Below are 27,993 nucleotides of genomic sequence, written 5' to 3'. Positions count from 1 at the left end.
CCCGCCCCCGAGGCCGCGAGGCTGTGCGTCCGGCTGTTGCGGATAAAGTTGTTTGACGCCAGGCGGGCGGGCGGCGGGTCACGTGAGCGGAAGATGGCGGCCCCGGCAGGCGGCGGGGGCTCCGCGGTGTCGGTGCTGGCCCCGAACGGGCGGCGCCACACGGTGAAGGTGACGCCGAGCACTGTGCTGCTGCAGGTGCGGCCGCGGGCGGGCGGCGGGCGAGCGGAAGGCGGAAACGCGGCGGCTGGGACGTGGCGCCGCCGCTCCTGCGGTTGCTCCGAGGGCTGCGGGGGCGGGGCCGGGAGGGAACCTTGGGGCGGGGCCTGCTGCGGCCAATGAACAGCCCTATGGCGCGGCGGGCCCGCCCTCTTCCGCGTCGGGCTCTGGCGCTTGGGGATGGGGGCTGGCTAGCCTCCTTGAGGGGATTCCTGGGGTCGCGGCCCCCGCTACCCCCATCCGAGCCCGCGGCGCTCCGAGCCCAACACCGAGGGTCCCGGCCCCATGTCTTCACTCTAGGGTCACCCTCCGGCTCGGTGCTCTGTGGCGGCGTGTGCTGAGTCATTTACTGCCTTTAACCCGGTAGCTGGCCCATGTCGAACCTGTTATGTTGGAAATGCTTGTTGGGCCCTGTTATGTAAGGGCCGGCGCGAAGACACGGTGGGAAAGGGGGCTGAGCCGATGAATGGCAACTCAGTGTGCAGAGCGTGATGAAAGAGGGGCTTCCGTCGAGTGGGGAACCCAGGACCTCCTTGAGCTGGCTCTCTTTGGAGTTTGAACATTATTGTCTAGGGCTGGAGGGGCGTCCCTGAGTGTGTAGGAAGATACCTGTGATGGCCAGTTGTTGAGGGCCTGATGTGGAAGGTCCCGCAGAACTGAGTTGACACAGCAGGCCCAGTGAGGAGAGAGTAAGCAGGATTTGCAGGTGAGGTGTGTGGAGGTGCTGAATGGGTGGTCCACGACTTGTATTACAGGCTTTGTCCTTCGGAGCCAGCGAGCTCTGCAAGAGGTGGACTCTGTGCCCTCAGCTGCCTCAGTGGCACTTGCCTGCCCCCGCCTGGGGCGACCAGGCCTGACACAGTGGCTCACACCCTCATCTCACCCTTAGGTCCTGGAGGACACGTGCCGTCGGCAGGACTTCAACCCCAACGAGTACGACCTGAAGTGAGTTTGCTCTGGCCAGGCCACCGGCTCCAAATCCATAATCCACCTTTCACCCAGGGCCCTGCTGGGGCTTCAGCCCACGTGGGTTTATTCTCTCACTCCCTGGAGGCCAGAAGCCTCTGATGATGGGGTTGGTGGGGCTGCATCCCCTCCAGAGATCTGGGCGAGTACCCTGTCTTACCTCTTTCAGCTTTGGGGGACTCCAGGTGTTCCTGGGCTTGTGGTTGCTTCCCTCTTGTCTCTGCCTCCCTGATCCTTGTGTGTTTGTGTCTCTCCTCTTCTGTCTCTTATCAGGGCACTTGTCTCTGAATTTAGGGCCTAGCAGATAACCCAGGATGACCTCATCTCGAGATTCTTAATTTCATCTGCAAAGGCCCTGTCTCCAAATAAGTTTACATTCATGAGTTCTGGGGGTTTGGCTATGGATATATCTTTTTAGGGGCCATCATTCCAACCATGGCAGAGAGCTCTGGGCCTTTGGTTGTGTAAGTTCCTGGTGGGGCTCTGAGGGCAAGAAGAGGTGATCATAGAGAAATGGGAAGAAACCTGTAAACTGCAAGTAGCTTCTGGTGGCCTCAGGCCCTGGAGCTGTGTGCACCAGTCTTTGTGTGCAGGCATTTTTCCAAAGAGAGGGGTTTCACCAGATTCTGGAATCTAGGGCAGTGAAAGAGTCAAAACCCCACACGAGTGGGTGTGGGTTTCTGTCGCATATGGGGAGCTTCCTACCTTAGCAGCATACAGCATTTGCAGTATGGCTGTCCTCACATCAGGGGTAGACAGGAGCCCGAGGTGTGGGAGACTGCTCTGCTAGACCTGGCTCGCGCTGCCTCTCACGTGGGGCTCTATAGAAGAGGTCTGAGCAGGCATGCCTCCGTGTCATTCCAGATCCCTGCCTCCTGCCCAGCCACGGAGAATCCCAGGGCCTGTACTGGGCCTTCCCCTGGCATCCTGTCACAGAGATATGTACTCTTTCTTTGCTCTCCCTGAACCTGCCTGAGATTTCCATGTGGTGCCTGGTTGGACTCTTACAACATGTATTGATTTTTCTCTTGTCTTCTTTGTATCCACTGGCTGTGTAATTTGTTTAAAAACTGCTGCTCCTGCCAAGGAAGGGAGCTTCTTGCCCACGTGCGTGTGTGTACTTCATGAGGCCCCTTCCCCTCATCTCTAGGGCTCCGAGCGCCTCCCTTCTCGAGTTTTCCGTAGCTCTGCTGTCCTGCCTTGCACTTAACGTTGAAGTTGTTGTGTGGCAATTTCTAAAGTGTTGAAGATGGGTATCAAAGTTCTTCTTTCCTAGGTGTTCCAGACGCCCTTTGCATGTTCAGAAAACCGTTGTTTCCAAAGGCATCTTGGTATTCATACTGCTGGGTGACCACTTCTTGTGTATTCAAATCTCATGTTCTCTTGCCAGTGCTGTAGTTCCCCCTCTCCTCCTAAACTGTCATTAAAAATGGAGCTCACGGTCTGACTTCTGAGAGGCATAAATAAGTTCTCTTATTCACTCTTCTGGTGAATCATTCTGGCCCCTGTCTGTGTCATAAAATCACGGCCACACGGCAGTACTGTTTTCTGTTACGGGCAAGAGCTTTCCTCACTCCCAAGTGATCTGTAGGGTTAACAGTGGTGGTTCTCCTTTCCATAGCATTTGTGGGAGCAGAGAGGGTCAGGAGGAGTGGGCCCAGGGTCAGGCAGGCTCCACGGCCACCTGGCTAACACCTTCCCGGCCCTCACCCAGGTGAGACAGTGTCAAGGCCTCCAAGTCCCAAGCCCCTTTCTGTCCCTCCTCTTGTCAGGTGTGGGTATCTGACTCTCTTTCAGTCCACAAACGAGATGTGATCTGAGCTGGATATCAGGAGCTGTACAGTGTGGTCCTAGCACTGCCTTTGGGTGGCCTGGGCTCCCTGTAGGTACTTTACATCTGGGTTTCCTGTTTGTGAAGCAGGCTGATCACAACCCTGGCCATGCTTCCCAGGAGAGCTGGCTGCCAGTGGAGACCAGCAGGTGTCTCGGAGGTCGCTGGATTCTCTACCTGTCCTCTTGGCTGTGGGTATTTCCCTCCTGACTCACCAGTTCACTTTGCTCCCACCAGTTCCATCCAGGAACCATCCGTCTTTGGATCCAGGAGCTCTGTACATGAGGGTCAGAGGAGGCTGTGGGCCCACGCGGGCCTCTTCCTCATCTGTTGGAAGCTCTAAGTTGCCAGGTCCCCAGCTGTAAGACATGCAGGACGTGGACAGAGAGACAGTGCTGCTCCAGGGTTGGAAGACCTGGCTTTGTGAGCCAGGAATGGTGGTCTCAGCCCTTTATCCCCATATTCCAGCCACTGTGAGGGCCTAGCTCTCCATGGGGATTTTAGGTCAGGTCATTCCATTTGTGATTCTCTAAAACCTTTGCCTCTGTCACTGGTCTTTGGGGTTGTGGCCCTGCTTCCAAGGATAGCAGGAAGCAGGGGAGACGGGAGCAGGTCATTTTGGCCAGTGGCCTGCAGTACAGGCGATTGGCCGCAGTGGCTGGAGTGCTGCAGCTCCGGGCAGTAGCAACAGGGCTTTGTTCCATTAGAACTTTTCTGTGCAGAGCAAGGTGCATGCCCTTCAGTTGTGCCCACGTGTGCTTTCATCTTCTGAGTTTGTAGTTGGACTGATCGCTGCTCCATGGTCTGAGGGAGCAGGCGCTTGCTTTGCCCCAGGGGTGACCTGTCTGTGTTCTCACTGTTCTTGCTCGAACTGTATCAGTGCTCAGTCTCTTTCCTTCAGAAGACCCGCTACTGGAGTCAGGGACCCACCCTGTCTTTGCAGGCTCTCAGGCCATCCCTCAGTTCTTGCAGCTTTGCTGCCCGGGACTGTGGAAGTGCTGGCCAGACATGGGCGTCTGCTCGTACCCTGCTCTTGGCAGTGCTGGGCTGTGTTCAGGTCAGGGGGCAGCCTGAGGCTTTGATCTGTTTTGCAGGTTTCAGAGGAATGTGCTTGACCTCTCTGTCCAGTGGCGATTCGCCAACCTGCCCAATAACGCCAAGTTGGAGATGGTGCCCATCTCCCGGAGCCGCGAGGGGCCCGAGAACATGGTAGGTAGCTCTCGGCGGCCGCACCTCCCAGCTCTTCCTTTCAGACCGCTGGGAATGAGCAGATGGGTGGGCTGTGGGGCTGTGCACGCGAGGCACTCGTCCCATCCTCAGTCAGGTGACAGCCACTTTTCTATTCCCCAAACTGATGATTGAAAATTAGACTTTTCATTATTTGTGCTGAAGTGTTTTGGGGTGGGGGCGGTTACTTGTGCTGTGTCCATGTCGGCATGCTGGCAGCATTCACCATAGAATGTCGCCAAGAATCTTAGAGCCGGCAGGACTCTCTGTGTGGCATCCAGTGCAGCCTCAGCTCTGGGATGAGGACAGGGTGAGGCGCAGGCTTCCTCTGACTGGGCGCAGCGAGAGCACAGCCCGAGTCACAGCCCGAGTCTTCCGACCACAGCTCACTGCTTTCTACCAAATCCGCAGCTTTTGCTTCCTAGGGATTTAGCAAATGGTAGTGGATTACTACGGACAGACGAGAATCATGATGATAGCTACCCTCTTGTGCTCAGGCAGGTCCTTTAAGAACCAAAGTACAAATCCTCCCAACACTGCAGGGAAGCAGTTTTCATCCCGGGTGAAAGACAAGGCTAGGGCCTCAGCGGTGTGAGTTCTCAGTCTAGAGCCCACCGGGAGTCAGGCGCCTGGGGCTGAGCCTGATAGATCTCTTTTTCCATTACAGTTGTGGTTCTCAGCCTTTGATGTGGAAGGAACACTGACTTCCCTAGGGGATTCCTTGGGCATGGCTGGAGACCCCCTCAGGCTTTCCCACAGACGGGTTTCTCTTTTGTCTTTTATTGGGATTTAATGTAAATAATGGCAACCCACTCCAGTACTTTCGCTTGGAGAGTCCCTTGGAAGAGGAGCCTGGTGGGTTACAGTCCATGGGGTCGCAGATCGGACCTGACTGAGCGACTGACACACACAATGTAAATAAGCGTGCCCTGGAGAAGCCCCTTGGCCAGAAGGGCAGGAGTAGCCGGACCTAGAGAGTCACTGCCTGGTGACAATGGGCGGAGCAAGGTCCCTCACCTGGGGACGTTGAGCTTTAGTGTGTCTGTCACTTGACTGAGGGACCAGAGTATTTATCCCCCTTGTGGGTTATAGTAGACTTGTGTCTCTGTTTTGGGAGATAATTGTTAAAAGCATCTCATAAAACAGTGTGCTCACTTATTTAAAAAAAATTCAGCAAACACAGTACCCTCCGCCTGTACCCTGAGGACCAGACCTGGGCGGGGTGCAGCCAGGACAGCGCTCCTCTTCCTGACCTGGCTCCGACGTCTCACCCTCAGGTGCGCATTGCTCTGCAGTTAGACGATGGCTCTAGGTTGCAAGACACTTTCTGCTCAGGCCAGTCGCTCTGGGAGCTTCTCTGCCACTTTGCCCAGATCAGGTAAGTGCTGATGAGCAGGTTCTGGGCCATGCCTTTCTCCGCCATGGGGATGTTGCCGTGGTCACTGGGGTTGATCCGGAGCCGCAAGCTGGAGCTGTGCTTTGGCCTCCACCAGCCGCTGCTGGTGCCGCCTTCGGGCTACACCAGTAGCTCATCTGTCTTTACTGGGTGTCCTGGTGTGATGGCTGGGCCTCGCCCTCCTGGAAGAGCTTGTGGGGGACCCAAGAGACCCCCTCCAGTCTGGTGAACATTGAATAGAGAAGTAGGGTGCTGACAAATGCTGCAGCTATAAAACTCCCTTGTCATGAGAATGGGTTGTATTCAGAGAAAATACTGTAATGACAGTTGCCATGGGTCAGTTTCTATCTGGTGATTAATGGTTTAAACTTTGTTTCTGAAAGTGTCAAAATGGTAGTCTTTTAAGTTCTGATTTTTCTTTGTGGGATGGAAGTCTTTGTCCGCTTTTAAAGGTCTCCAGCTACAGAATGGAAGGGACCATGGAAGGATATAGTGGTTGCTGTGTGGCCTTGGGCAAGTTGTTTGCCCTCTCTGGGCCTCCCAAGGGTGATATGATGTTATGAGTTGATGTTTCTCAAGTGCCGAGAACTAGGTTTGTCTCTGTGGAAGAGGGGACTCTGGATGGGGTCCTCACGGTGACAGGTTGGGGAGGGTGAAAAGGGGAGGTGGCGGGGGGGCCACTTCAGGCACTGAAGGAGATGAGGTCCTAGATCCCTGCAGACTCCACACTGCTGATGCGGAAGGTGGTTCCCTGGGTAGGGTGGGGCTCCGCCCGCACTGTCCCGAGAATGGGGATAGATGAGCGTGAGAATTCTGGAGGTCCTAGTGTTGGGGGCACGGGTGGCTCCTCAGATCACCACCTGGTTACTGATAGCCAGCTGTACTGTGGCCAGAGCCCCAGTGTAATTGGGAGCTCAAAGCCAAGGTGCCCAGACGTTTGAGTGAGCCTGACATGACAGTCCAGTGTAAACAGGAAGGGACAGCAGCTGTCAGGACAGGCAAGAGCATTTGTTCCTTTTCTTGGAGGATGGAGAGGCTGTTGGAACTGGGGAGCTGGATGCCATTAAAAAGGAGGGTTCAGAAACAAGAACTCTCAGAAGCAGATCAGGAAGCTGCAGTACAAGGTGCTGGGGTCAGCCATAGCTGTGGATCAGATGGCAAGATCCCAGACACACATGCCAGCGTGCTGCATGTCTGGGAGTGCTGCTGGACTAGGGGTCTGCCATTCTGCTGAGGCACCTGAGGGTTAGCTGGTCTGGCTGATCTGTGGCCTGCCCGAGCGCATTCTTCCCGTGGTAGCAGATGCCTGAGGGCACGTGGGGCCACAGAGGCGTGGGAGCAGACCTTGGACCTGGGGTGCAGAATCGGTGCCCTGCCTCCTCCTTGGAGGAGCCAGAGAGCCAGCGGCCAGACACGAGCACGAGGCCAGAGGATGGGGAGTCTGGACAGGCCAGTCTGCCAGCTCCCGCTGCCTCAACTCTAGAAAGAAAACAGAGCACAGGAGGAAGCTGGTGGGAAGCGGTCCTAGAACCAAAGGGTATGCGTTTCCGAGTGACAGGCTGGCTGTGCCTGGCCGTGGGGCCCCATCTGGTGGCATCACTGTGACTCGTCAGGAGCTGGGGATACAGGGATGGTTCCGCACCCTTGGGGTGGCGGGCTCGAGCTTGGGCTCTCCGTGGTAGTACCAGGATGGTGGCCGCGCAGTGCCTTCAGAACACTGTAGGAAATGCATTTGTTCTAGAATTCTCTGTTTTGCTAGATAGTTCTGGGGATGAGGATGAAACAGAGCCATTTTTAGACACACAAGGTCACACACGCACCACATGCACTCTCTGAGCAAGCTGCCGACTGCTCCGCCCTGAGATCTGCTCTGGAGGCAGAATTGCTGGACCTGTAGATGGCACTTGCCGAGGCTTTGTCTCCAGAAGCGCAGATCTGGGCCTTTGCTTGGAAGCTGGCATTAGCTAACTGTGAAGCAGGGTTCAGATGTGGGAGGGTGGGTGGCGGCTTTGGCGCCAAAACCATGGCCAGATGCCCAGTGAACTGGTGCAGTCAGGCTGGGGCCACAAGAGGGCCCTGCTGCCGGAGTAGGGGGCGGCCGCCTGACAGGTCCAATGTGGTGAGGGAGCTCCAGCTGGCTCATAGCAGCTCCCTCACTGGCTGGGTGGGTGGGAGGCTCTGGGAATTCCAAGTCTCCATGTGCCCAAGAGTGGGACAAGCAGGAAGTTAGTTTTTCTCACTTGATGCTTTTGGGAAGTGGTAAGCGTCCCTGAGCGACTGGCGCCGTGCATGGCCGGGAGCTGCGGGTGTGAGCTCGGCATCCCGGGTCCACTGTGGGTCGGGCGGTGGGTCCTCTGCTTGGGGATCACGGTGGACAGTGGCCCGGCCCTGATGCCAGCATCTGGAGCGACAGACTGTCCACTGGATGTGCCATGTGGGCCACACGTGCGGGACAAGGAGGTAATTCAGAATTTTCTGGTAGCCACATCAAAGAAAAGTAAAAACAGGGGCAATTAATTTTAGGAATATAATTAACTTGACTCAGTATATCCAAAATATTATCCTCTGAACATGTAATCAACAGGAAAAAGGAGATATTTTACATTCTTTGTTGGTAGGAGGTCTTTGAAATTCGGCGTGTCTCACACTTGGAGCTGGCCTCCCTCTGGGCCGGCTGCCCTGTGTGTGCTCAGCACCCGTGTGGACTGGTAGCTCTTACGGACGGCACTGGCTCCATGTGGGCTGGCCCATCCCCCTCTCTACTTCCCATGCGTCTGTTGCAGGGAGGCTCCAGGCATGCCATGGAGGCTCGATTCTCCCCTGAAGCCGTTGCCCCTGGGCACCTGGCCTGATTTCATGGCTGAGCCTGCTGGTCCATCTCAGCCATGTTCACCCTGTGGATAGTAAGAGCAGGGATTTAGGGGTCCTTGGGAAAGACAGGCCGTCTGCCTGTTCTCTTGGGGTTGTATGGTCCCCAAAGCACTGCGGGCTGCAGAGAAGCGCTGCCTGTGAGGTTAGGGACCAGCCGTGGTCACGCAGAGCCCAGACCCAGGGCCTTGTGGGCAGTTAACACAAGGCATAGATGCTGGACTCTTCATTCCGTGGTCTCAGGCGGGCCTCCCTCCCCGCCCCCAGCCTTGTTTGGAAGGGCCAGAGGCCACTTTGCTCTCGAAACTTCCCGTTCTGTCTTCTCAGGGGGAGGAATCCCTGTGATTTGGCCAGTCCTCGTCCTTCTTGCTCCATCTGGCGCTAACCTCATCTCTTTATGGGCTGGGTTGCTGAGTGTGGTGGGTGTGAGTCACCTGGCCCCTCAGGACATAGCCTCGCCCACCCTTGGGCCTTCTGGTGGCCTCAGGGGCCCCTCTGAGCCTGCAGGCATGGCTCTGTTAGTTTGGGTTGATTTCTGTCAGTTTTGGTTCTTCTTGTCCAGGAGTGTTGTGGTGCCAGGCTTGTGTCAGAGGCACCTGAGTTTGTACCAGCCCCGCTTGGTCAGGCCCAAACAGGTGACAGAAACAGAAGGGGCTCCAGATAAACTGCCTTGCCCCCCGTTCACAGCATCACTTCCCTGGGAGCCCTGCCGGGAGCCCACGTCTGTAGGGTGGCACTCTCTGTGGTGGGTGAAGGACAGCAGGGCCTTGGCCGACCCCCTGGCCCAGCCCCAGGAGCAGGTGTGCTGGCCTTAGTGAAGCAAGATCCTCCCCAGCACGCCCCATTGGGCCAGTGGCCCTGCCTGGGCTGGGGGAGCTGAGGGCAGTTCTAGGGGCACGGGTCCCCGGGAGGGCCCTGCCAAGTTCCCTCTGAGAATGAGGATCTTCAGCGAGGCCTGTGGCAGGGAGTGCCGGTTTCGGCTCGCCAATGAACTGGAACCTCCTGGTCCGCTGTCCTCGGCTGGACACGAGAAGTCTGCTAATTGGCCAGGAGAGTCTGGAAGCGATTGCAGCTGCCACTCCCCTCAGCGTGTTTTGGGGCCTCCTCTCCGATCCCACATGCGGGAACCCGATCCCTCTGGAGGAGCCGACATCAAAGCCGGGCTGCTGTTTGATGTCCAGAGGCCTCTGAGGACAGCAGGCAGGCCGGCCGGCCGGCCTTCCCGGGTGCTGCGTGCTCTTGTCCCTGTCTGTGATTTGCGGTTCCTGGGCTGCCCTCAGGTGCCGCAGGCGAGGATTTTGGAGGGAGGACGTGTGGCCGGAGCCCCCAGGAGCAGAGCGGGCTCCGCTGTCTTGCGATGGGCAGTCAGCCAGCTTTCTGAGCCCAGGCAGCTGCCGTCTCTGTTGCCGTTGAAAGGAGCAGGACCCCTGTGTCTCCCCCTCCTTCTTCCTTTCTGGGCCTGGGATATTGTTTGCTGGAGTATCTTCCCTCGCTCCTCTGTTTTGGCATCTGGATGAAGAGCTTGTGGGCCTGGCAAGGGCTGACTCTCTGGCACTTTGGGGTCTTGTGTTTTCTTGAGGCCTGGCCCTGTAAAACACGAAAGCAGACAAGAGAGACGGGAGAAAGCATGCTGAAGCCGCCCAGAGGACATGGGTCCTCTGTCCCGGGTCTGGGGTGGCCCAGGCAGTGTTCCAGTGTCCATACGTTTACCAGCTCAGCACCTGTGTAATCCCGTCCCAGCCACTTCTGTGTTTGAGCCCTGGGGCCCGGCTGGGGCTGAGCTGCATGGCCTAAGGGGGCTTCAGGTCTCCTGCCTGCTGCACATCACCCTTCCTGGAGGAGAGGGACAGGCCTGGGGCACTGCTGGGGTCTGGGATGGGCCTTTATTTGGGGGCTGGTTCTATGGTTATGTGTTAGGAAAGGCAGAGATGAAGAAATGAACTTGAGTTGGTTGTCACAGGCCTGCCACCAGCAATTTAACCATCCAAAGCCAGGGCTTGGCCACTGTGTGCTTAAAACCTCGATGGCCGTCGAGGTACAGGCCGGTGCAAGTGGTGTGGACTTTCCTGAGAGTGTGTGCCCGACTGTGCACCTACATGCCCTCCACCCTCCAGCATGCCCAGCTATGCTTCCCTAGGGCCCTCCCCTCCCATCTCGGGGTCTGCTTTACAGGGGAGGGGCATTGGTGGCCGGGCCTGTTGCCCGCCTCCCTGTTAGTCCCGGGGTTGCTCTACTGTCTCCTTGGAGTCCGTGTGATAGATCCGTGCCAAGTGATTCTGGTGTTTCTGGTGGCAGCAACCCGCTCAGGGGACAGGTTCAGATAAAAGCTCAGATCACAGTCCCCCAGGACTTGTCATCACCGACCGTGGGGACAGTTGCCAGAGATGTGAGGCACATCTGAGAGGTGACTGGTGCTGCCTGGCCCCTGTTCCGTGTCCTCTGTTTGCTCTGAGCCCCGAGGCCAGGGGTGGGTGGGAGACCGCCAGGCTGATGGCCAGCTGTGGGGTGGCCAGGGTGGGCGGGTCCCCATGGCGCTGGCCAGGGTGCCGTCCTGAGGGCAGCAGTGTCCCTGGGCAGGGGCCGCCTTTGATGCTCTCTTCACTCTCCTCACAGGGAGTGTCTGGAGCGGCCGTGTGAGGCCAGCCCGGTCTGCGTGTACATGAGGGATGAGGTAGGTGAGCTGCGGACCCGCCCACCTGGCCTGCACCCCGCCGCCCACTCCTAGCTGCCACACAGGCCCAGCCCCACTTTCCAATCTGGAAAATTCACTCCCTCAGACCTGCTTTCAAAGCAGCAACGGGCAGACTTGGGCCCTGAAAGCATGATGTGTTTCATGGAAAAAAGGCAGGACGCCGGCTCCGCTGGAACCGACCGCGGGCCGCCCGGGCTGCTCCCAAACCTCCCTCAGAGCCCTGTTTGTTTTCTCAGCTTCTCTCAAAGCCCAAGAGTCACAAAAGTGGTTTCATTTTAATAAATATTTGCTTTGCTCCATGTTTTGATCTTTTTCAAAACTGAGTGTGGCGTGGTGCAGGCTTGGCCTGGCACCGAGGCCCTGCCTGTCCCCGCCCGCCCGTGACGGGGGACCCTCCTGGCGCTCAGTGCCCTGGCTCACAGGGGCTTTTTGTTTCAACCCTGGCCAAGTGCCCTTTCCTGGCCCAGGGTGGCCACTGTCCCCGAGGGGCCCCTGGTATGGATGGGCCACACCCAACTATTTTTCCCAGCTTGAGGTTCCTGACCCAGGGCTCAGCAGGGTGAGGGTTCCAGGGCTATGAGTGGGAGGGACCTGAGGGGAGACATCTTCTCCTGCAGGAGAGAGACCACTGGGCCTTGGGCACCTGGGCCCAGATCGAGGCCATCGTGGTCAGTCCCGGCCCTCAGGGGGTTCATCAGCTGGCCAGATGTGGCTAACCCAGGCCTGAGCCCTGCCCACCCAGACCTCGGATGGGGTGGGGTTGGGGAGACAGACATGGATGAGCAGACAAATGCTCAGGTGTAGATTGGGGTGCAGAAGCTGGACCCAGGCCTTCTGGGTGCTGGGGCTGGCAGGGCGACCCCACAGTGCTGTGACATAGTGCCCAGGCTCGGGGAGGCAGCATGTGGCGGGCTCAGCGGATGGGGAGCTGCATCAGCACGGGGTCAGCAGGATGTCCTGTCCCCCTCACAGGTGACCGGCAGAGCCGCCTTGCAGAGCACCACGCTGCAGTCGCTGGGCCTTACTGGGGGCAGTGCGATCATCAGGTGGGGCGTGTTTTTGAGTGTGGTTTAGAAAACGGGGGTCTCACAGGAAAGGCATCAGGAAACATGGGGATGCCCAGACCCTTGCCGGTGGCTTCTCCTGCCCACAGCCTGGGGGCTGGGCACCCTAGGGTGCAGCGTCAGGTGGGGGGATCTGCCCTTGGCAGGGTTGGCATGGTGACCCCATGCACATTCCTTGCCCCGGGAGGTGAGGTGGGTTGGGAAGGGCTGTGGGGTGCTTTTGGGGCACTGGGTTCAGTTTGGTAGTCATCAGAGGCTAGGGGGCGGCACCATGAGACCCAGGGCTCCACGTGTGGAGTTTCACTTGCTTTCTGGGCCTCTCCACTCAGGTTTTCCATGAAGCGATGTGACCCTGCTAGCAAACAGGAGCCTGGGGCCTCCTGGAGCAAAAGCCCAGGAAGCCCGACCCCCTCCATGTCGGCTGACCAGGCAGCCAGCAGCCCTCTGCTCCCGCTGAATTCGGCAGGGCTCAGCCAGGGCGATGTGAGCCGTAAGGATGAGGCAGTGAGCCCGGGTGCCAGCCGCGTGGATGGCCTAGGCCCGAAACCAGCAGATGCTCAGGCGAAGCAGATCTCGAAGGAGCCCCCACCTGCCCCTTTTGTTCCTTTCTCTGGTGGGGGACAGCGACTGGGGGGCTCCTCCGGGTCTGCCAGGCCTCTGATGTCATCTTCAGCCAAACTGCCAAAGTCCTTCTCCAGCCCTGCAGGCCCCTCCAAGCCGAAGAAGTCGAGGCCTGGCCAAGAGCCCCAGCCAGAGCCGGAGCCGGTAAGGGGTGAGCTGGGCTGGGCACTGGAGTCTTTTTTCCTGACAGCACCTGACCTCGTGGCTGGTCAGCCTAGGGTACAGCAGGGTCACTTGGGTACGTTTTCATCTTCTCAGGGAAGTGATGTTTTGGCTTTGTTTTGCTTGAAATTAACTTTCTTGAGGCACCACTTTAGATGTACTGTAGATGGGTTTTGACAAACCTGTGTGTCCCTGTGGCCACGTCACAGTCAACAGAGCCATCCTTTCTAGAGCCTCAGAGCTGGTACCTCGCCTTCTGCTAGGCTGGTGGGTTTGACCGGCACTGATGTGAAGGTGGTTTGGCCTTGATTGTGCCATGCCACCTTTACTCCTGAGCCAGGCGTTCCCCAGCTCACCCGTTGTGTCCCATTGCTGGCCAGAAGAGGGTGAAGTTGCTCACTCTTCACAAATGTTGTGGCCTTGTGGTCGGGCCTTGGACATCTCTTCTGGACATTTGTGGAAAGTTCCTGGTGGCCACCTGAGCCACGGCTGGGAGGAAGGTGCATGGCCCTCTCTGAGCTCGGATGGAAGGGCGCAGGCTCTGGGTTGCCTCTGTGACGCCATTTTCCTGTCTGATCAACTCTGTTGAGGTATTGGGTTGGCCCAAAAGCTCATTCAGGTTTTTCTGTAAGATACTATGGAAAAACCAGAACGAACTTTTTGGTCAACCCAGTACAGCTTACTGCATAGACACCTGCCATCAGGGCAGCGTGGGGCTTTTGTAGATGTTGAGGCTGTCTGTGGGCACCTTTGAGCTATCGTGAGTCTCACACCCTCCCCTGCAGTGAGGCCCGCTCCCATCTTTTGCTCTGACCATACACAGACATGCACAGTGGCCGGAACCCTGCATCTTGGATCATGCTGAGCAAGGGGACCCCCAGGTGGCCAGCATCTCTGCAGAAGTGAGGCATGTGGCCAGTGTCTGCCTCCCCGCTGTCTGATGGTGCCAGCCCCCAAGGCCATCTCTGGTCTTCTGTAGGTCAGGCCAGCCCTGCCCTGGTCAGTTGCAGTCTTGGCAGAGCTCCTAAGAGGGAGGACAGGCATGACTTCTGTTGGATCAGGTGCTTGAGCTGGGTGCCGATGCAGGACTTTCCCCTCGGAGTGCCTCTGGGACTTTGTCCAGGAGGGCTTTCATGAGTCACAGGGCAAAGCCCCCATGGGCTTGTGTCCCTCTTTGTGACTGTTCCCTCAGCAGTGCTCACAGACCCTGTTTTCAGGAATGGCATGTTGTAGATTTCTCAGTGTCTTGGGTTCCTGGGCACCAAGGAATGTCTTGCCCTGGGACTGTCTTGGGCACCCTGCCTCCTGGGCTTGGCCCCTAAGGAGGCTCTGTGCATTCATCCAGAGTCCAGCTTAGGCCTCTGGCTTGTGGCTGGAGAGGGTCTTTCCTAATGGAGACCTTATGGTGGCGCCAGCCTGGGTTGGCAGCCTGGCGGCAGATGCTCACCTCTGGAGCCCTTGAGGTTGCACAGGTGCTTGTGGGCATTGTCTGAGACACTGCTGCACCTTCGGAGTGGGGCCCCCAGGTTCTCCACCCTCCTCTCCCCTTCCTTCCAGCCAGAGTGACTCCATGTGCCCACCCTCCACTCAGGATCCACTTGAGGTTTTATGTGATGAGAAGGATGCCGCTGCCAGAAGAAAATGCTCTTTACAAATCACCCTTGCAGGTGATGGAGAGCCATTGCAGGATTCCCTGCCTGGACTGGGAGCTTCTGGAGTGAGGGTGGTGAGGCTCCACCTGGGTGGTGGGATGCTCACCTGCTTTCCTGGTTCCAGCAGTTTCTCAGTGTCACTTGGAGTCTGCAAATAATGTCAGTTTTATCTTTTTCTTTGGGTTCTTCTTTCTTTTTTTTTTTTTTTTTTTTGTTTGTTGTATAGCAGTGATTGGGTTTCTGGTGTCTGTTGAATAGCAAATTTAGTGAGCATTCTTATCTTGACCTTGATCTTACAGGGAGTAATCTTAGTTTATCTGTGAAGGATGCTGAAGACAGTGAAAAGTCTCTTTATCAAATCAAGGGTTTTTATTTCTAATTCTCTGAGAATTTTTCTTTATCGTCAGTGTGGTTATTTTATAAACTGCTTTTCCTGAATTGAGGTAACTCCACACCTTATGTCTCCTTGAGTTCATTTGCATGCTGTGGTTTTGGGTAGATTTCTCTGCTCAAGCCATCCTTGCACTCCAGGGCACAGTTTCAGTGATGTGTTTAGCTGGGCTGTTAGTTGCAGTTGCACTGATGTGTTAGTGCTGGAGCCTGCCTGCACCCTGTCTCTTCTAGAGCCCCCTTCCTGGCTTTCTGGCCCCCAAACTCAGGGACCCCTCCCCCAAAGGGCAGGCCTGAAGGGAGTTAGATCCCCGGGCCTGGTTCACCCCAACCACAAGGCTCTGCACTCAACCACTGATTCTGGGCCCAGGTGATGAGACTGAGGGCTTCATACTACTATTTAATGCAGCCCAAACATCAGTGTAGAAGCCAGTGGGGTCCCTGAAAGGGACTCTTGCTCCAGGTCACACACCGGAGGAGAGTGGAGAAGTAGGGGCACCTGTGCCTGTGCGTTGTGGGAAGGTGGGGCAGCTTGGCCATGAAACAGAGCCTGAGTCCCTGCAGAGGAACAGGCATCGGAGGTCTCCTCCTGCTGAAACGGATGGTGGTGGGAGGGGGGTGTTGGAGGTGGGGTGGGGACTGAGCCAGTCCCAAGTCCCATGAATGGCCATCCTAGGGAGTTAGTGATGGTACCCTGGCCTTTCAGGGACCCCACTGGTTTCTACACTAATGTTTGGGCTGCATTAAATAGTAGTATGAAGCCCCCAGTCTCATCACCTGGGCCCAGAATCAGTGGTTGAATGCAGAGCCTTGTGGTTGGGGTGAACCAGGGCTGGGGTCCTGACTCCCTTCAGGCCTGCCCTTTGGGGGAGGGGTCCCTGAGTTTGGGGGCCAGAAAGCTAGAACTGGGGCTGGCTGTCTCCTCCTCCCAACCTAAAGCCTGTGGCTCTCTGCATCTCTTGGGAACCCGCTGACACCCATGTCTGTGTGGGGAGTGGCTTGGGCTGGTGCCGGCCTGGTAGTGGTTGCTGTCAGGCGCAGGTTCCCAGTGCATCCCCGAGTGCTGACCCCAGGGGCCCCAGGAAGGAGGGGTCCTGGGGAGGGTCCGCCTGGCCGCCAGCAGTGCGTGTCTTTGATCTGGGAGCCCCAGCAGCTGGTTGATTGTGGAGCATCCCCCGCCCGCCCGCCTGCCTCGCGCCTCCTGTCACACTGACGGCCGCGCACCCGGAGGCCTGGCTGGCCACATGGTGTCTGCTTTGTGTCCCCTCGAGTCCTGGGGGAGGGGAGAAGGGAACAAAACAGAACTTTTGGGGGAACTTCAAAGGTACATTTTAGTAATCAAGAAGAGTTTCCAAGTTTCCCATTAATGTTTTGCCTGTGTGTGGTTTTGGATTTGAATGAAGAGTCAGAAGAGACAGGATGAAATACAGGCAGGTCCTCGGCTGAGGCCCAGGATGGTTTACAGACCCGGGCGGCTCCTGCCTTTGATGTCAGAACATTAATTATTAGAAGGTAGTTTTACTGGCCGTCAGAACCGGGTGCGGGGAGAGGTTGGGGCTGCCCGGCGGCCCCTGGCCTGTCCTTTGAAGTCCTTCCTCTGGCCCAGGAGGCTGCCCCGCAGCTCTTTGTGCTGCTGGGCCGTGCTCCCAGCAGGCATCCCCCCACGCAGCTGGCACAGGGGTTCGTGATCAAAGGCCCCGACCCCCTAGGCAGGGCTGGCTGGCCGCCGTCTCCCTGCCTGCCCCCCACCCTCTGGGGGGTGGTCTCTTCCCTTGGAGACGTGGCCCCGTGGACTTGCTCTGCACCTCGCACCCACACCTTGGGGCAGGCATCAGCTTCATCTATGGCTGTCCCCGGTTACTGGAAGGTTTAGAACACACCGGACTGGGGGGACCCTGGCCAGGACCTGGGGGCTGGGGTGGACTGGGAGCAGCGCCTCTTGCTGGCTTGCCGCCCTCCTTCTCTTGGTCTGGGGTGTCTGTCCATGACAGCCCCCCAAGAGCACAGCTCACTGTCCCCTGTGTGTGAACCCAGGGTGGGTATGAGCTGTCCCTGACCTGCTGGTGATTGGATACCCGCGGGCGCCAGCCTTGGCCTTAATTGGGATGTCCTCTGAGGGTTTTTGGCAGATAGGTCAGCCGCTTAGAAGGCCCCAGCTGAGTCTCAAGGCGGTTTCTGAAGCCTGGTGACCGGCAGGTGCCCTCCAGCTGTCCCTGTGCTCTGTCAGCCATGACTGGACTCAGGGGAGAGACAGATGCCCAGCCTGCGGAGCCATGATGGAGAACAGGCGGGCAGGGCACCCCGGCCACTGGCACATCTTTTGGTACCCAGAGCCGCCCACAGGGCCAGGAGGCCTGGTTGGCGGGCCCCCATCCTGATTGGGCCCCGGGGCTCCCTGTGTGGGATTGCGCCTGGCCCTGGTCCGCTGTGTGCGTTCACTCCCGGGCCTGCTGGCCTGGAACACGCGTCTTCCCCTGTGGATGAGGAGAGCCACCCCACGCCCCGCGTCTGCTCATTTCAGTCCTTGGGGGTTTGTGCACTGTGTGCACAGAGATGCTGGCTTCAAACTGCCCGTGTCGCTGTTGCAGCCCAGCGTTTCTCTTTTAAGATCCGCTCTGGTTTTTCCTGCTCGGAAGGCAGGCAGAGTCAGGTGTGGACCTCGGCCCCGGGCTGGGGCAGACCTGGCTTCTGCCTGTGTCATGACGGGCCCGGCGGGTGCGGGGCTCAGGTTGAGTGTGACCTCGCCAGTCAGGCCTGGCCTCGCGTTGGCTCGGCGCACGCTCCGGAGGGCGGCCGGCTCAGAGTGACGGAGGCTTGGCCCACGTCCCTCCCGCGTAGTGATTCATTTCAGCTCCAAGCCTCAAGGGGAAACGCTTCACATTCCCTGTTACCAAAAAGCATTGTCAGAGGACAGTCTGGGCAAGAGGGAGGCGGGAGGGACACAAGAGCCCTCACAGGGAAGCTGGAAAATCTGGGGTTGAGGTCACCTCCAAATAGTTTCTGCATTTTTTCTCCCTGTGTCATCACGTCCTGGAAAATTACCGTCAAGAAAATGAAACCTCAGCGGGCAGTGAGGCCGCTTCTGACACGAAGGGACCCTCGTGTGCCCAAGTGGGTCCTCAGCCACTTGTGCGGTGGCCACTGGAGCATGTCCACCAGCTGTCGGGGGATGCCATGGGCCCAGATCTTGGCCCGGTGCCCTGTCCCCTCCAGGCCCAGCCCCTGGCTGTGCCTGTGACCTCGCTGACCTGGAGTGCTGCTGACAGTGGGCGGTGCCCTCACTTCCTCCCCTCGGGTCTCCCTCAAAGGGCCTGTCCCCTGGTGGCTGCGGTTCTTTCTAAAGGTGCTGGTGGCCGTCCACAGCTGGTGGCTGGTTCCCAAGTCCCCATGACCAAGTGGCCCAGGTGTCAGTCCACTGTCTGTCCAGCCTCAGGCCATTGCTCGGGGCCTCCTCTGAACATCAGCCGCAGAGGGTGCTCCTGTCATCCCACCTCCGGAGGGTCTCGTCCCTCCCCAGGTGCCGTCTGTCCCCCTTGCCAGTTTCATCCAGTTCGCAGACACCCTGACTCATCCACTCTTCGCATCTACTTTCCTCCTTTCTGGTTTTCTGGGTGCTGTCTTGTCTGTAATAACTTTGGTGGAGGCTGCGACAAGGGAATCTTTGCCAGGGTCGCGTGTTTGCAGGAAATGAGGGACCCCTGCGGGGTGTTTCACCAGCAGGGTTGGGTCCCTTAAGGCCCTACCCTTGGAGCCTGCAGACACCCGCTGTGCCTCCCCTCAGGACAGTGCCTGTTTGCTCGTCTGCCACGGGCAGTCGTATAGACCCCCCACCTCGCAACCCCGTGGACTCAGGCCCCGGGCCCTGGCTGCTGCCTCATCATTCTGTTCATCTTCTCGCTGACAGATGCCCACAGCGTGGAGGCCATCAGGGGAGAGACCGGCTCCTCTGGCATTCCGGGGGTTAAGGGGTGGGGGAGTCAGAGCCAGTCGCTGCCCTGAATACTGACAGCCTTCAGGAGCTGGACTCTGAGCCAGTGATGGAAAACTTGAAGTTTTGCCAGGATGACCCAGGCCTGGTGACATTGTGTTCTTGGTGGAGACGCATCCTCCAAGCAGCTCCCGCAGGCTCTTGAAGAGTAGACCTGGAGTTCTGGGCTGTGAAGACAAGCTGTCAGGTGTGCTGAGGAGGTTCCAAGCCTGCCACCCCACAGCGGGGGTTTCATCTTGGAGCCCCATCCCAGAATCGGGGGCTCTGGCCCTCGGCCAGCACACAGGAACCCAGTCTCCGTGGTGAGGGCGCCAAGGCCCCTGACAGTGGCCATTGTGGGCCTCTCTTTTTCCTCCCCTGATGGTGTCTCATCCTAGACTTCTAGTCTCTATCCAAAAACATCTCCATAAATCCATCTAGGATGAGAGCTGTGTGCGTAATAACTGCCCATGACCAAGGAACGGCGGGTGAAGGAACAGCAAATGAGGGCCAGATTGCCGGCAGAGCATCTGAAGTGAGCGGGGCCGAGGCTTGGCCTCCCCTGGTGCCGTGTCTGCCGCACTTCCTCCCACGTGGAGCTGTCAGGCCCTCTTCCCTTTGCTGGTATCTCTCCTCTTTGCAGTGGAAATAGCGCCACTGCACAGGCTGTGTGGAGGTGTTTGAGGCCCCCTGGCTTCTCCCTTGGTCACTTGGTAGGACAGGGTGATGCGTCCTACCAACCAGCCATGGAAATCCACTCTTCTCGTGGGACAGGGCCCTCCTGGGGCTGGATCAAGGCAGCAGCTCTGGGACTTGGGTGGTCTGGGCTCTGATGGGCGGCATCAGACCCCTGGCTCCTCTGCCCAGGAGCAGGGAGTTTCCCCAAGGTGCAGACGACGCGGGCAAGTCAGAGTCATCTCGAGGTGGCTCTCCCTGGCCCTCTGGCTCCCACGTGGGACCCTGGCTCCAGGCTGCTGTTGGACAGACAGACGGGCTTCTGGAGCAGAGCTGAGGCATGTGTGGGAAGAGGGGCATGAATTGAGGGTAGATCCAACACAGAGAGATTTCTGTCAGTTTACGGTCTGACTGAAGGTCAGTGGCCCCTGAGCAGCATGAAGCCAAAGGCTGATGTCGCCCACGTCCTTGTTCAGGAAGTTGTGGAAGTTGTGGGAGGGCTGCGGTCCTCCAGGTCACCCCTGGGCTGTGCGCTGGAAGCGCCCAGGACGAAGAGGCCAGAGCGGCCCCACGCTCTCGGGGTCGGGCTTCACCAGTGTGTCCCCCGGAGATCAGGGGCACTTCTGGATGGTCAGGCTCAGCTCCAGGCCACAGACCGTAGGTCACCTGATGGCTGGATTCTCAGGGCAACTCACTCGTGTGCCCACACGGCCCTCTGAGGGCGGGACTGGGGCAGGGTTGCCTATGGGCTCTCTGCTCACGCGCCCAGGGGCCTGGCACTTGTGGACACTGCGGTGCCCAGCTCAGGCACATCCATGTCTGCCCTCACCCTCCCCCAGGAGCCCAGGCGAGTGCTCGGCCCTTCTGGAATGCAGGCGCCGTGGCTGTGGGGGGCAGCCTGGCGCCTGGCATCTTGTTATAAAAAGCTTGGCGTGGACTGCCTGTGGGCTGCAGGAGGGTTGTGGCTTTGAGGGGGCAACCCCCAGGGGCCTCGGTCAGCCACCTACCGACCCCACTGCCCAGGCCTCAGCCAGTCTTGCCTAACCACCCTGCCACCAATGCCCTGAGATCAGAGGGCCTTCCTGGCGAGAGCCCACTGCCCTTTGTTACGAGGCGTGACTCAGCTGTGCGCTCAGGAATGGCAGAGACCTGCTGGCCTGGGCAGGCAGGGCCTCGGGGGTGGCTGGGGGAACAGCCCTGGGCCACCTGGCAGGTGCACTGGCCAGCTCCAGGATGGTGAGTCTGACTTTCAGAGCCAGCAGGGCTGGGCTCGGGCCAGAGTACAGGAAGGGATGAGCCCGGCGCTGGGTGTCGAAGGCAGAGGGTGGGATTCCTGTGCAAGGCTGGGGCGTGGAGGAGAGGGCAGGCAGGAGCAGGAGGCGAGAGAGGCCTCACCCCAGACGTTTGTGGACGGTCCGTGAAAGGGAGGGCAGGACCTGGTGTGGGCCCCACAGGATACCTCCGTCTGGCCGGGCTCCGTAGGCAGCCTCAGCATCGTGAAGGTATCTTGCCCCGTCGTCAGTTGGGCCACACCCGGAGGCACCACAAGCAGAGTGAGCCCTGCCTTGTAATTTCTGTCGCCGTTGGCTGCCAATTAGGAGAGAGGCTGTCCCTTCCTGTGTCCCCACGATGGGCAGAGGGCGGGGCTGACTGCTCCCCCAGGGAGGGGAGGTGGGGTCAGTCTAGCTATGGGGCCAGCGGCTGGCAGGTTTTTGCCAAACCTCTAATTTAGGGGCTGTTACTTGTCCTGCCCCTCCCATGGAATCCCTGACGTGGCCCTGACCAGGGTACTGTTCCCCAGTTTTGTTCCCCACTTTGGGAGACTGATAGCAGGTGGCTTCCTGGGGCTCTTGGGGAGCCCCCGTGAAGACAGGATGAGAACAGAGATGCTGCTGTTCATTCACTGTCCAAGTCCCCCCAATAGTCAGGGTGCCGTCTGACCTGGCTGCGCTGAGATCCTCGGGCCCTGTGCCCTGTTGGTGAGGGTCTCGGCATTGTCATTGCTGAGTGGATGGGCCTGGGGGGAGGGGCCCTGGTCCTGGAGAGGCGTGGGCACCCCATGCCCCACCCTGGAGCCTGGCCACGGGCTGACAGGTGGGGCCGGCAGCACAGGGTCAGCTGGGGTCTGCATGGCCAGCCCAGCCCCTCGGGGTGGGGAGCCTGGGCCCCTCGCAGGCCCTGCATAAGCTGAGCTCTCTGCCTGCTCAGCCAGTGGACCGAGACCCCGTGGTGTGCCACCCGGACCTGGAGGTGCTGCTGCAGGCCTGGCCTGCGGAGCTGCCTGACGAGTTCTTTGAGGTGACCGTGGACGACGTCAGAAGACGCTTGGCCCAACTCAAGAGTGAGCGGTGGGTGTGCCCTGGTTCCTTCTGATACACCCATGCGCTCAGCAGCACCTCGGAGGGTGGGGGGCCCAGGCAGAGCATGCTTAGTCCTGTCTGGGCCTGTGGCGGGGAGCAGCTCACAGAGCCTGAGGGAGAAGCTGAGTCCAGCTGGTGTGGGCCTCCGCTCTGGCTGGGGAGACCTGGGACCTTCACTACTGCCCGCCCCCTCCCCAGGAAGCGCCTAGAAGAAGCGCCCTTGGTGACCAAGGCCTTCAGGGAGGCTCAGATGAAAGAGAAGCTGCAGCGCTACCCTAAGGTACCCCGGGGGCGGGGTTGGGGGTGGTGCGGTCTCCGCACGGCTCTGCGCTGGGGCCTCCTGTGGTTCTCGCAGCCCACAGGCCACTGGCCATGGTCTCCTGTACTTCAGCCCAGGCCGGCAGGGCTGCGGTTTGTTAATGAACCAGTCAGCCCCGTTTTAAGATGAAAAATGTCACTGTGTTTTCACAAGTGCACGTGGGTACTTGTCTGGTCCTCGCGTCCAGCGCATGGCCAGGAGTTTCAGGGGGCAGCCAAGGTGAGGGGGTGCCAACCCAGTGTGGGGGAGGCCTGGCCACTGTGGGCCCAGGGATATGGCTGCCTGGGTTGGGCTCCAGCTGTCCTGCTGACAACCCGGCTTGTCCTGGCCTAGGTGGTCCTGAGGGTCCTGTTTCCTGACCGCTACATCCTGCAGGGCTTCTTCCGCCCCAGCGAGACCGGTAAGCAGCCCCGTCTGGGCGGCCAGGAGGGCGGGAGGCCCCGCAAGCCCCTCCAGGCTCTTTCCTTCTGGGCTCTGGGGCAGGCAGTGGGCACAGGGCTGGGGGCCGGCTCTTCGCCAGAGGCCTGACAGAGCAGCTGGGCAGTGCCTCTGGGACTGGGTGCCCTTCATGCACCCACCTGTTCTGGCATTGGTGGGACAGAGGGGCACACAGAGAAGATGGGCTCGCCTACACCCAGTACCGGGGTCTCTGGCCTGGGACTGCAGCTCACCTAGAAGAAAGACAGCCATGCCACCAGTTTTGAGTGGGGTCCTCCGTGACCTGGGGGGAATGGTCTGCACAGAGGTTGGACCTGGCTTGTCCCATTGCAGGGGGGGTGGCCCTGGAGTGGGGTGCCTGCTTACCCACCCTTCCTCCTGCAGTGGGGGACTTGCGGGACTTCGTGAGGAGCCACCTGGGCAACCCCGAGCTGCCGTTCTACCTGTGTGAGTGCTTCCTTGGGACCTCCTTTCAGCCGCCCCGGTCCCTCTCAGTCGGGGCTTGAAGTAGCTTTTCCCACAGAAGCAGCAGCGGGGGCTGGTGGGTCTTGTGCTGGGGCCTGAGCATGAGTCTGGGAAGGAGGGTGACCATTGCTCTGCTCAGTACTCCTGTGCCCTCTGCTGCCCACCTGCCCTGGGCGAGGTGGGGGCTGGGGGAGGGGGTGTCAGGGAGAGCTGCTGGCCACCTCTGGAGCACATCTGGGGGGTTGAGGGGTCAGGTGTTCCCCTGCGGTGAGTCTGCCCCTGGCTCTCTCCCCAGCTTCTGGCTGTTTTTGCAACAGCCGAGAGACGGACAGGGAGATGTGAGCTGAGGGGGCTGCTTCAGAAATCCTCCGGCTCACTCAAGCCTGTTCTAGGAGCGGGGTCGGGGGTGTAGGGGCAAGCATGGGCAAAAGGTGGGGGTGGTGATGGGGGGAGGGGAGGGGCAGGGCACTTCCTGGTGCAGACAACCACCTCTCCGCAGTCATCGCTCCTCCAAAAACCATCCTGGACGACCACACGCTGACCCTCTTTCAGGTACCGTCTGGGGCCAGCCTGGGAGGGACAGTTGCCAGGGAGGGCGGGTGAGGCCACAGTTAGAAGTATGATAAGGCCTTGTTGAGGGTTGAACTTGTACCAGAGTGCCTCTGAAGGCAGTTTTGGGGCTTTCCAGTCTCTCGTGCCTCCTGCTTCAGTGGGGATGGGCTTGTTCAGCTGGCTGCTGCCAGCTTGAGCCAGGACTGCCCCTGGATCTGGGTGAGAAGGGGCTGGCACGTGGGGCTGCTCAGGGACCCCCGAAGGACCAAGGGTCAGAGGCCTCAGTTCAGGTGGCCAGCCGCCCAGGAGGCCCCTGGGGTGCCAGCTGCCAGGCAAGTTTGGCTGCAGACTGGAGGGGCTGCTGCCAGGCCTTCTGCCCTGCCCCTTTCTGTCCCCTGGATCCCATGGCCTCCACTGGGAATGCCATGGCAGGCCCTCCCTGGGCACTGGGGGCCCCCAGAGCTCCCAGGGTGAGGAGTGTGGATCCGGTGCCCTGCTGGGCTGCAGTCCAGAGCCAGGAGGAATGTCCTGTCCCTTCACCCCAGGAGAGCAGCCCGGGGCCTCCCCAGCCCTCTGGCCTAATGGTTTCCTCTTAAAGTTTCTTCAGATATTTTAATTAGTAACAGAGGCTGGCCTTTGTTAAATGGCCAGCAGGCCCTGCAGAGGTCTGAGTTGGGGCAAGGGGATCTGCTTGCTGCCTGGGGCTGCCACCATCTTGGGGGAATGGGGCCAGACCAGCAGAGAGTCTAGAAGCCTCCCAAGGAAAGGAGTCGAGGTTGGTGGGAACAGGGTGCTTCCCCACATTCCCACTCCCCCTTCTCAGCCCCCTTCTGCAGCGCCCCCCCCCCCCCCCAGCCCCAGAGGCACAGGGCCTCCTCCTATCCCCACCCGCCCTGCCTCCCTCCCTCCCTCCCTCCCACTCTCCCTCTTTGGCCAGCCTGTTGATAAACATTGAATTTGGAAGATGCTTTGGGATGGAGAGAGGCCAGCGTCCAGGCAACCCCTCCAATTAGGAACCCTGGGGTGCTGCCTGTCCGCCCACGCGGCCTGATTCCTGGTGACACTCTGCCCCCTGCTACTAGCAGCCGTCTCCTTTCATCCGTCAGCTCGCCCTGGAGCCGTGGGGCCTCCTCTTGGGGTGGCGCCCCTGCCCGCCCGCGATCAGAGAGCTGGCAGGGCTCAGGGAAGGAAGCCTTCCTCCCTCCCGCGGGTGAGCGGGTGCGGAAGCTGCCGGCTTTCATGTCCCTGGCAGGCCCCGTGCTGGCTGCCGGCTGCCCTGGAGGCTGCCTGGGGGCCAGTCCTGTGCCCCAGGAAGTGACAGCTCAGGGTGGGTGTTGGGGTTGGAAGCCTAGCTGCCTGTTTTGGTCACGGGGCCAGGAGAGTGACTGTTGGGCGAGACGGGTGAGGTTGAGGATGGGCGGTTGCCAAGGATGCCATCCATGGACACAGAGGTCCCCAACAGCCCCCGTCATACCTGCTTCCTGGGTCCGAGCCCCCTTTGTGCTGGTGCAGCCCCGAGCCTCAGGGACCTCCCTTTGCTCCTGTCTCAGCTCCCCTCACGGCCTCCCCCAGAGCCCCAGCATCAAGCCCCACCCCTCGGTGATGCCCTGAGAGGGCCCTGAAGACTACCACGATCTGTGAACTTTGTCAGCCTGACCAGAGGGGTGCGCCTCCCTCCTGGAGTCATGGTGGTCTTCTGTGCTTTCTACTCACCCCTTTTTCCAGTGGGGTCGTCCCCTGGGACACAAGCTGGCAGGTGGGGGGCTTCCAGCAGGTGCAGAGGGCAAGCAGGGAGACCAGGTTCCAGAAGAGCTGCCTTGAGGGGCCCAGAGGGGCCCTTTAAGGCTTTAAGCTCTGCAGCCCCTATATGGCCCCACTGGGACGATCCTACCAGTGCTTAGTGGGTTGGCCACCTGAGAAAGGCTGAGGCACTGTCCTACCTGTTTCCAGCCCCTCCAAATTCCGGTGCCTCCAGGGCCGGGGGCAGCCCCCAAACACCATCCAGGCCATCCCTCCACAGCAGGCTGGGATCCCAGGCCTCAGAGTGGGGTTTCAGAGCGTTCATGGCCCTTTTCTGTTCCTCTGCTTTGCCTGCAATCCCAGCATTCCAGGTCTTCGAAGCTTCCTTCTATTAATAGTCCCCACCCAATTCCAAGAGCTCAGAGCTGAGAGGACACGCTCAGCTGGCAGCTGCGGCCCTTCCGCCAAGGGCTGAGGACACGGCTCTGGGTGGTGGCCTTGCTTCTCCTCAGGCCAGCTCTGGGGGTTGCAGCCACTCCTGCCTCGGACGCAGAGGTGGGAGTGGAAGCAGGTGATGATGCTGGGGGGCTCTGGGATCCTCTCCTACAGCCCTGATTTCTGCACCATAGTCTGGCCTCCTGCCTGGGAGGCCTCCAGGGACGTTTCAGGGGCCGTGTGATGCGTCCTGTGCAGGTGGGGCCAGTCCTTGAGCGGAAATCTTGTGCCACCACCCCCATGGACAGGGTGCCAGGAAGAATGTGGGGACCCCCTACCCTGCAGGAGGGGCTTCACACTGGCTAGCACTGGCTTTTCCTCATAAGGTGACCCAGTGCCAAGTCAGGGAACCCTTATGTGAGCTTTCAGGTCAAGGCAGTAGGCCTGGGGGCACCTCTGGGCCCAGGCTCCCAAAGCAGCTTGGCTCCAAGAGGCCCCCTGCCCACTTCCCCATGCCTGGGCCCCCCTGGAGAGCCCTGCACATGGCGCACCCGCCTCCCATCCAGCTGCTCCCAGTGGACCGGGCTCACCTGTCAGCCCCTACAGGGTCCCCCCTCCATTCTTGGGCAGCAGAGGTCGGGGGGGCTGGTGGGGGCACAGCGGGCTGCGCCTGTGTTGGCGGCCACCTTGCGCCCCCATGCCCCCATCCCCATCCGTGCACTTCTGTTCATCCGCATCTCCTCTGACCTCTCGATGTCTCCTGTAGTCTCTGGTGAGGGTGGGGGTGGCCACAGCCTTCAGAATATTAAGCGTTGACCCTGGGACCTGGGCAGGAAGGGGAGGCAGTTAAAAATGCCAGAGCACGCACACCATAGGAGCTTCCTGTTCAGTTGGTGCTTGGGGCTGGGCCCTGGCAGGACCCTGTAGTTTGATGCCCTGGCCTGGCTCACACTGGGGTTGGTGCCAGAGAAGGAACAGGTGAAGCTGGGCAGCGGGCGGTGTGATGGGAGGGGCCTGGTGGGGCTGTAGGCCTCCTCATTGGAGCCCTGGGCCTAAGAGATGCGGTGCCCGTGAGGCCAGCACGGAAGCGGGCTGCAGCCCTCCCTGCTCCTCCCTGCCATCCTGTGCCCCACGGTGCCCACTTGGTCCCTGAGCTCCTCTCCGCCCTCCCTGCAGGCGAACCTCTTCCCCGCTGCCCTTGTGCACTTTGGACCTGAGGAGCCAACAGGTGGGTAGGGTCCCTCTCTGCCCACCAGTGCCGACCAGCCCTGGGCCCCACTTCCAGTTCCTGAGATGCCCCAGAGCAGAGGACTTCGGGTCTGGGAGGGAGACCTGTGGCCCCGATACCCCTATACCCTACTGCTCCCCAGGGTTGGGCCATACTCCCTCCCAGAGCAAAGCAGCGGTAGGCAGGTGGGGTCCCGTCTGTGGCCTGAGGGTGCACCGGGCCTCCTGCAGGCAGCTACCTGGAGCCCAGGCTGCTGGAACACACCGTCTCCCCGTCTGCAGCCGACGTGCTCGTGGCCAGGTGCGTCTTCGCGAGGGCGGGGGGCCACTGGTGCAGCGCCGCCTCCGGCACCTCGGCCCTCACGCCCTCTTTTCAGGTGCATGTCCAGGGCGGCGGGAAGCCCGCCCCCACCGCCAGCCCCTGACCCTGCACCCCTTGACTTGGAGCCAGCTGCTGAGGAAGGGGCAGTGGGGCCCCCTGAGCCCAGCCGGGGGACAACGCAGCCTGTGAGGAGGGATCTGGGCAAAGTGCCCAAGTGGTTGAAGCTGCCAGGTACCCTGGGGGCGTGGCCAGGCAGGGAGGGGCTACGGGCAGGGGCCCGGGGCCCCGAGGTCACCCTGTGTTTGCCTTGCAGCCGGGAAGAGGTGAGAGCCGCCAGAGGTGCCCACTCTGCCAGCCACAGGACCCCTGCCCACCCTGAGCGGGAATAAAGACGCGAGCCTCTCTTGA

The 27,993-nt window shown here is 59.8% G+C and overlaps 1 protein-coding gene across 4 annotated transcripts; it reads left to right on the top strand.

Annotated features, from left to right (window-relative positions):
- Nucleotides 1–41: 41 nt before the first annotated feature.
- On the top strand, nt 42–27,993 carry ASPSCR1 (ASPSCR1 tether for SLC2A4, UBX domain containing). 4 transcript variants are annotated; one of them, XM_019981458.2, is made up of 16 exons: nt 42–195; nt 1,106–1,161; nt 4,108–4,222; nt 5,518–5,618; nt 11,118–11,175; nt 12,169–12,242; nt 12,590–13,025; nt 21,936–22,075; nt 22,286–22,367; nt 22,740–22,806; nt 23,229–23,291; nt 23,809–23,861; nt 27,213–27,264; nt 27,495–27,564; nt 27,641–27,816; nt 27,899–27,993. In XM_019981458.2, the coding sequence occupies exons 1-16, from the start codon at nt 94–96 to the stop codon at nt 27,910–27,912; spliced, it is 1,659 nt and encodes a 552-aa protein (XP_019837017.2). In that variant the 5' UTR covers nt 42–93; the 3' UTR covers nt 27,913–27,993. The 4 variants fall into 4 exon arrangements, with proteins under 4 accessions (XP_019837017.2, XP_070629979.1, XP_070629981.1 ...); XM_070773880.1 differs by lacking the exon at nt 42–195 and adding an exon at nt 357–579; XM_070773879.1 differs by lacking the exon at nt 42–195 and adding an exon at nt 586–922.

The sequence above is a fragment of the Bos indicus genome, chromosome 19 (assembly GCF_029378745.1).
Source record: "Bos indicus isolate NIAB-ARS_2022 breed Sahiwal x Tharparkar chromosome 19, NIAB-ARS_B.indTharparkar_mat_pri_1.0, whole genome shotgun sequence".
In the NCBI taxonomy this organism is placed as follows: Eukaryota; Metazoa; Chordata; class Mammalia; order Artiodactyla; family Bovidae; genus Bos; species Bos indicus.
Note: the sequence above shows the minus strand (reverse complement) of the source record. Positions and strands in the feature narration are given on the sequence as shown.

Excerpts from the sequence above, each read along its gene's own strand:
- ASPSCR1 (XM_019981458.2), top strand. The coding sequence starts at position 94 with ATGGCGGCCCCGGCAGGCGGCGGGGGCTCCGCGGTGTCGGTGCTGGCC. Across the intron at positions 22,076-22,285 it reads GCCCAACTCAAGAGTGAGCG|GAAGCGCCTAGAAGAAGCGC; the intron begins GTGGGTGTGCCC and ends CCCCCTCCCCAG. Across the intron at positions 27,565-27,640 it reads GCCGACGTGCTCGTGGCCAG|GTGCATGTCCAGGGCGGCGG; the intron begins GTGCGTCTTCGC and ends CCCTCTTTTCAG.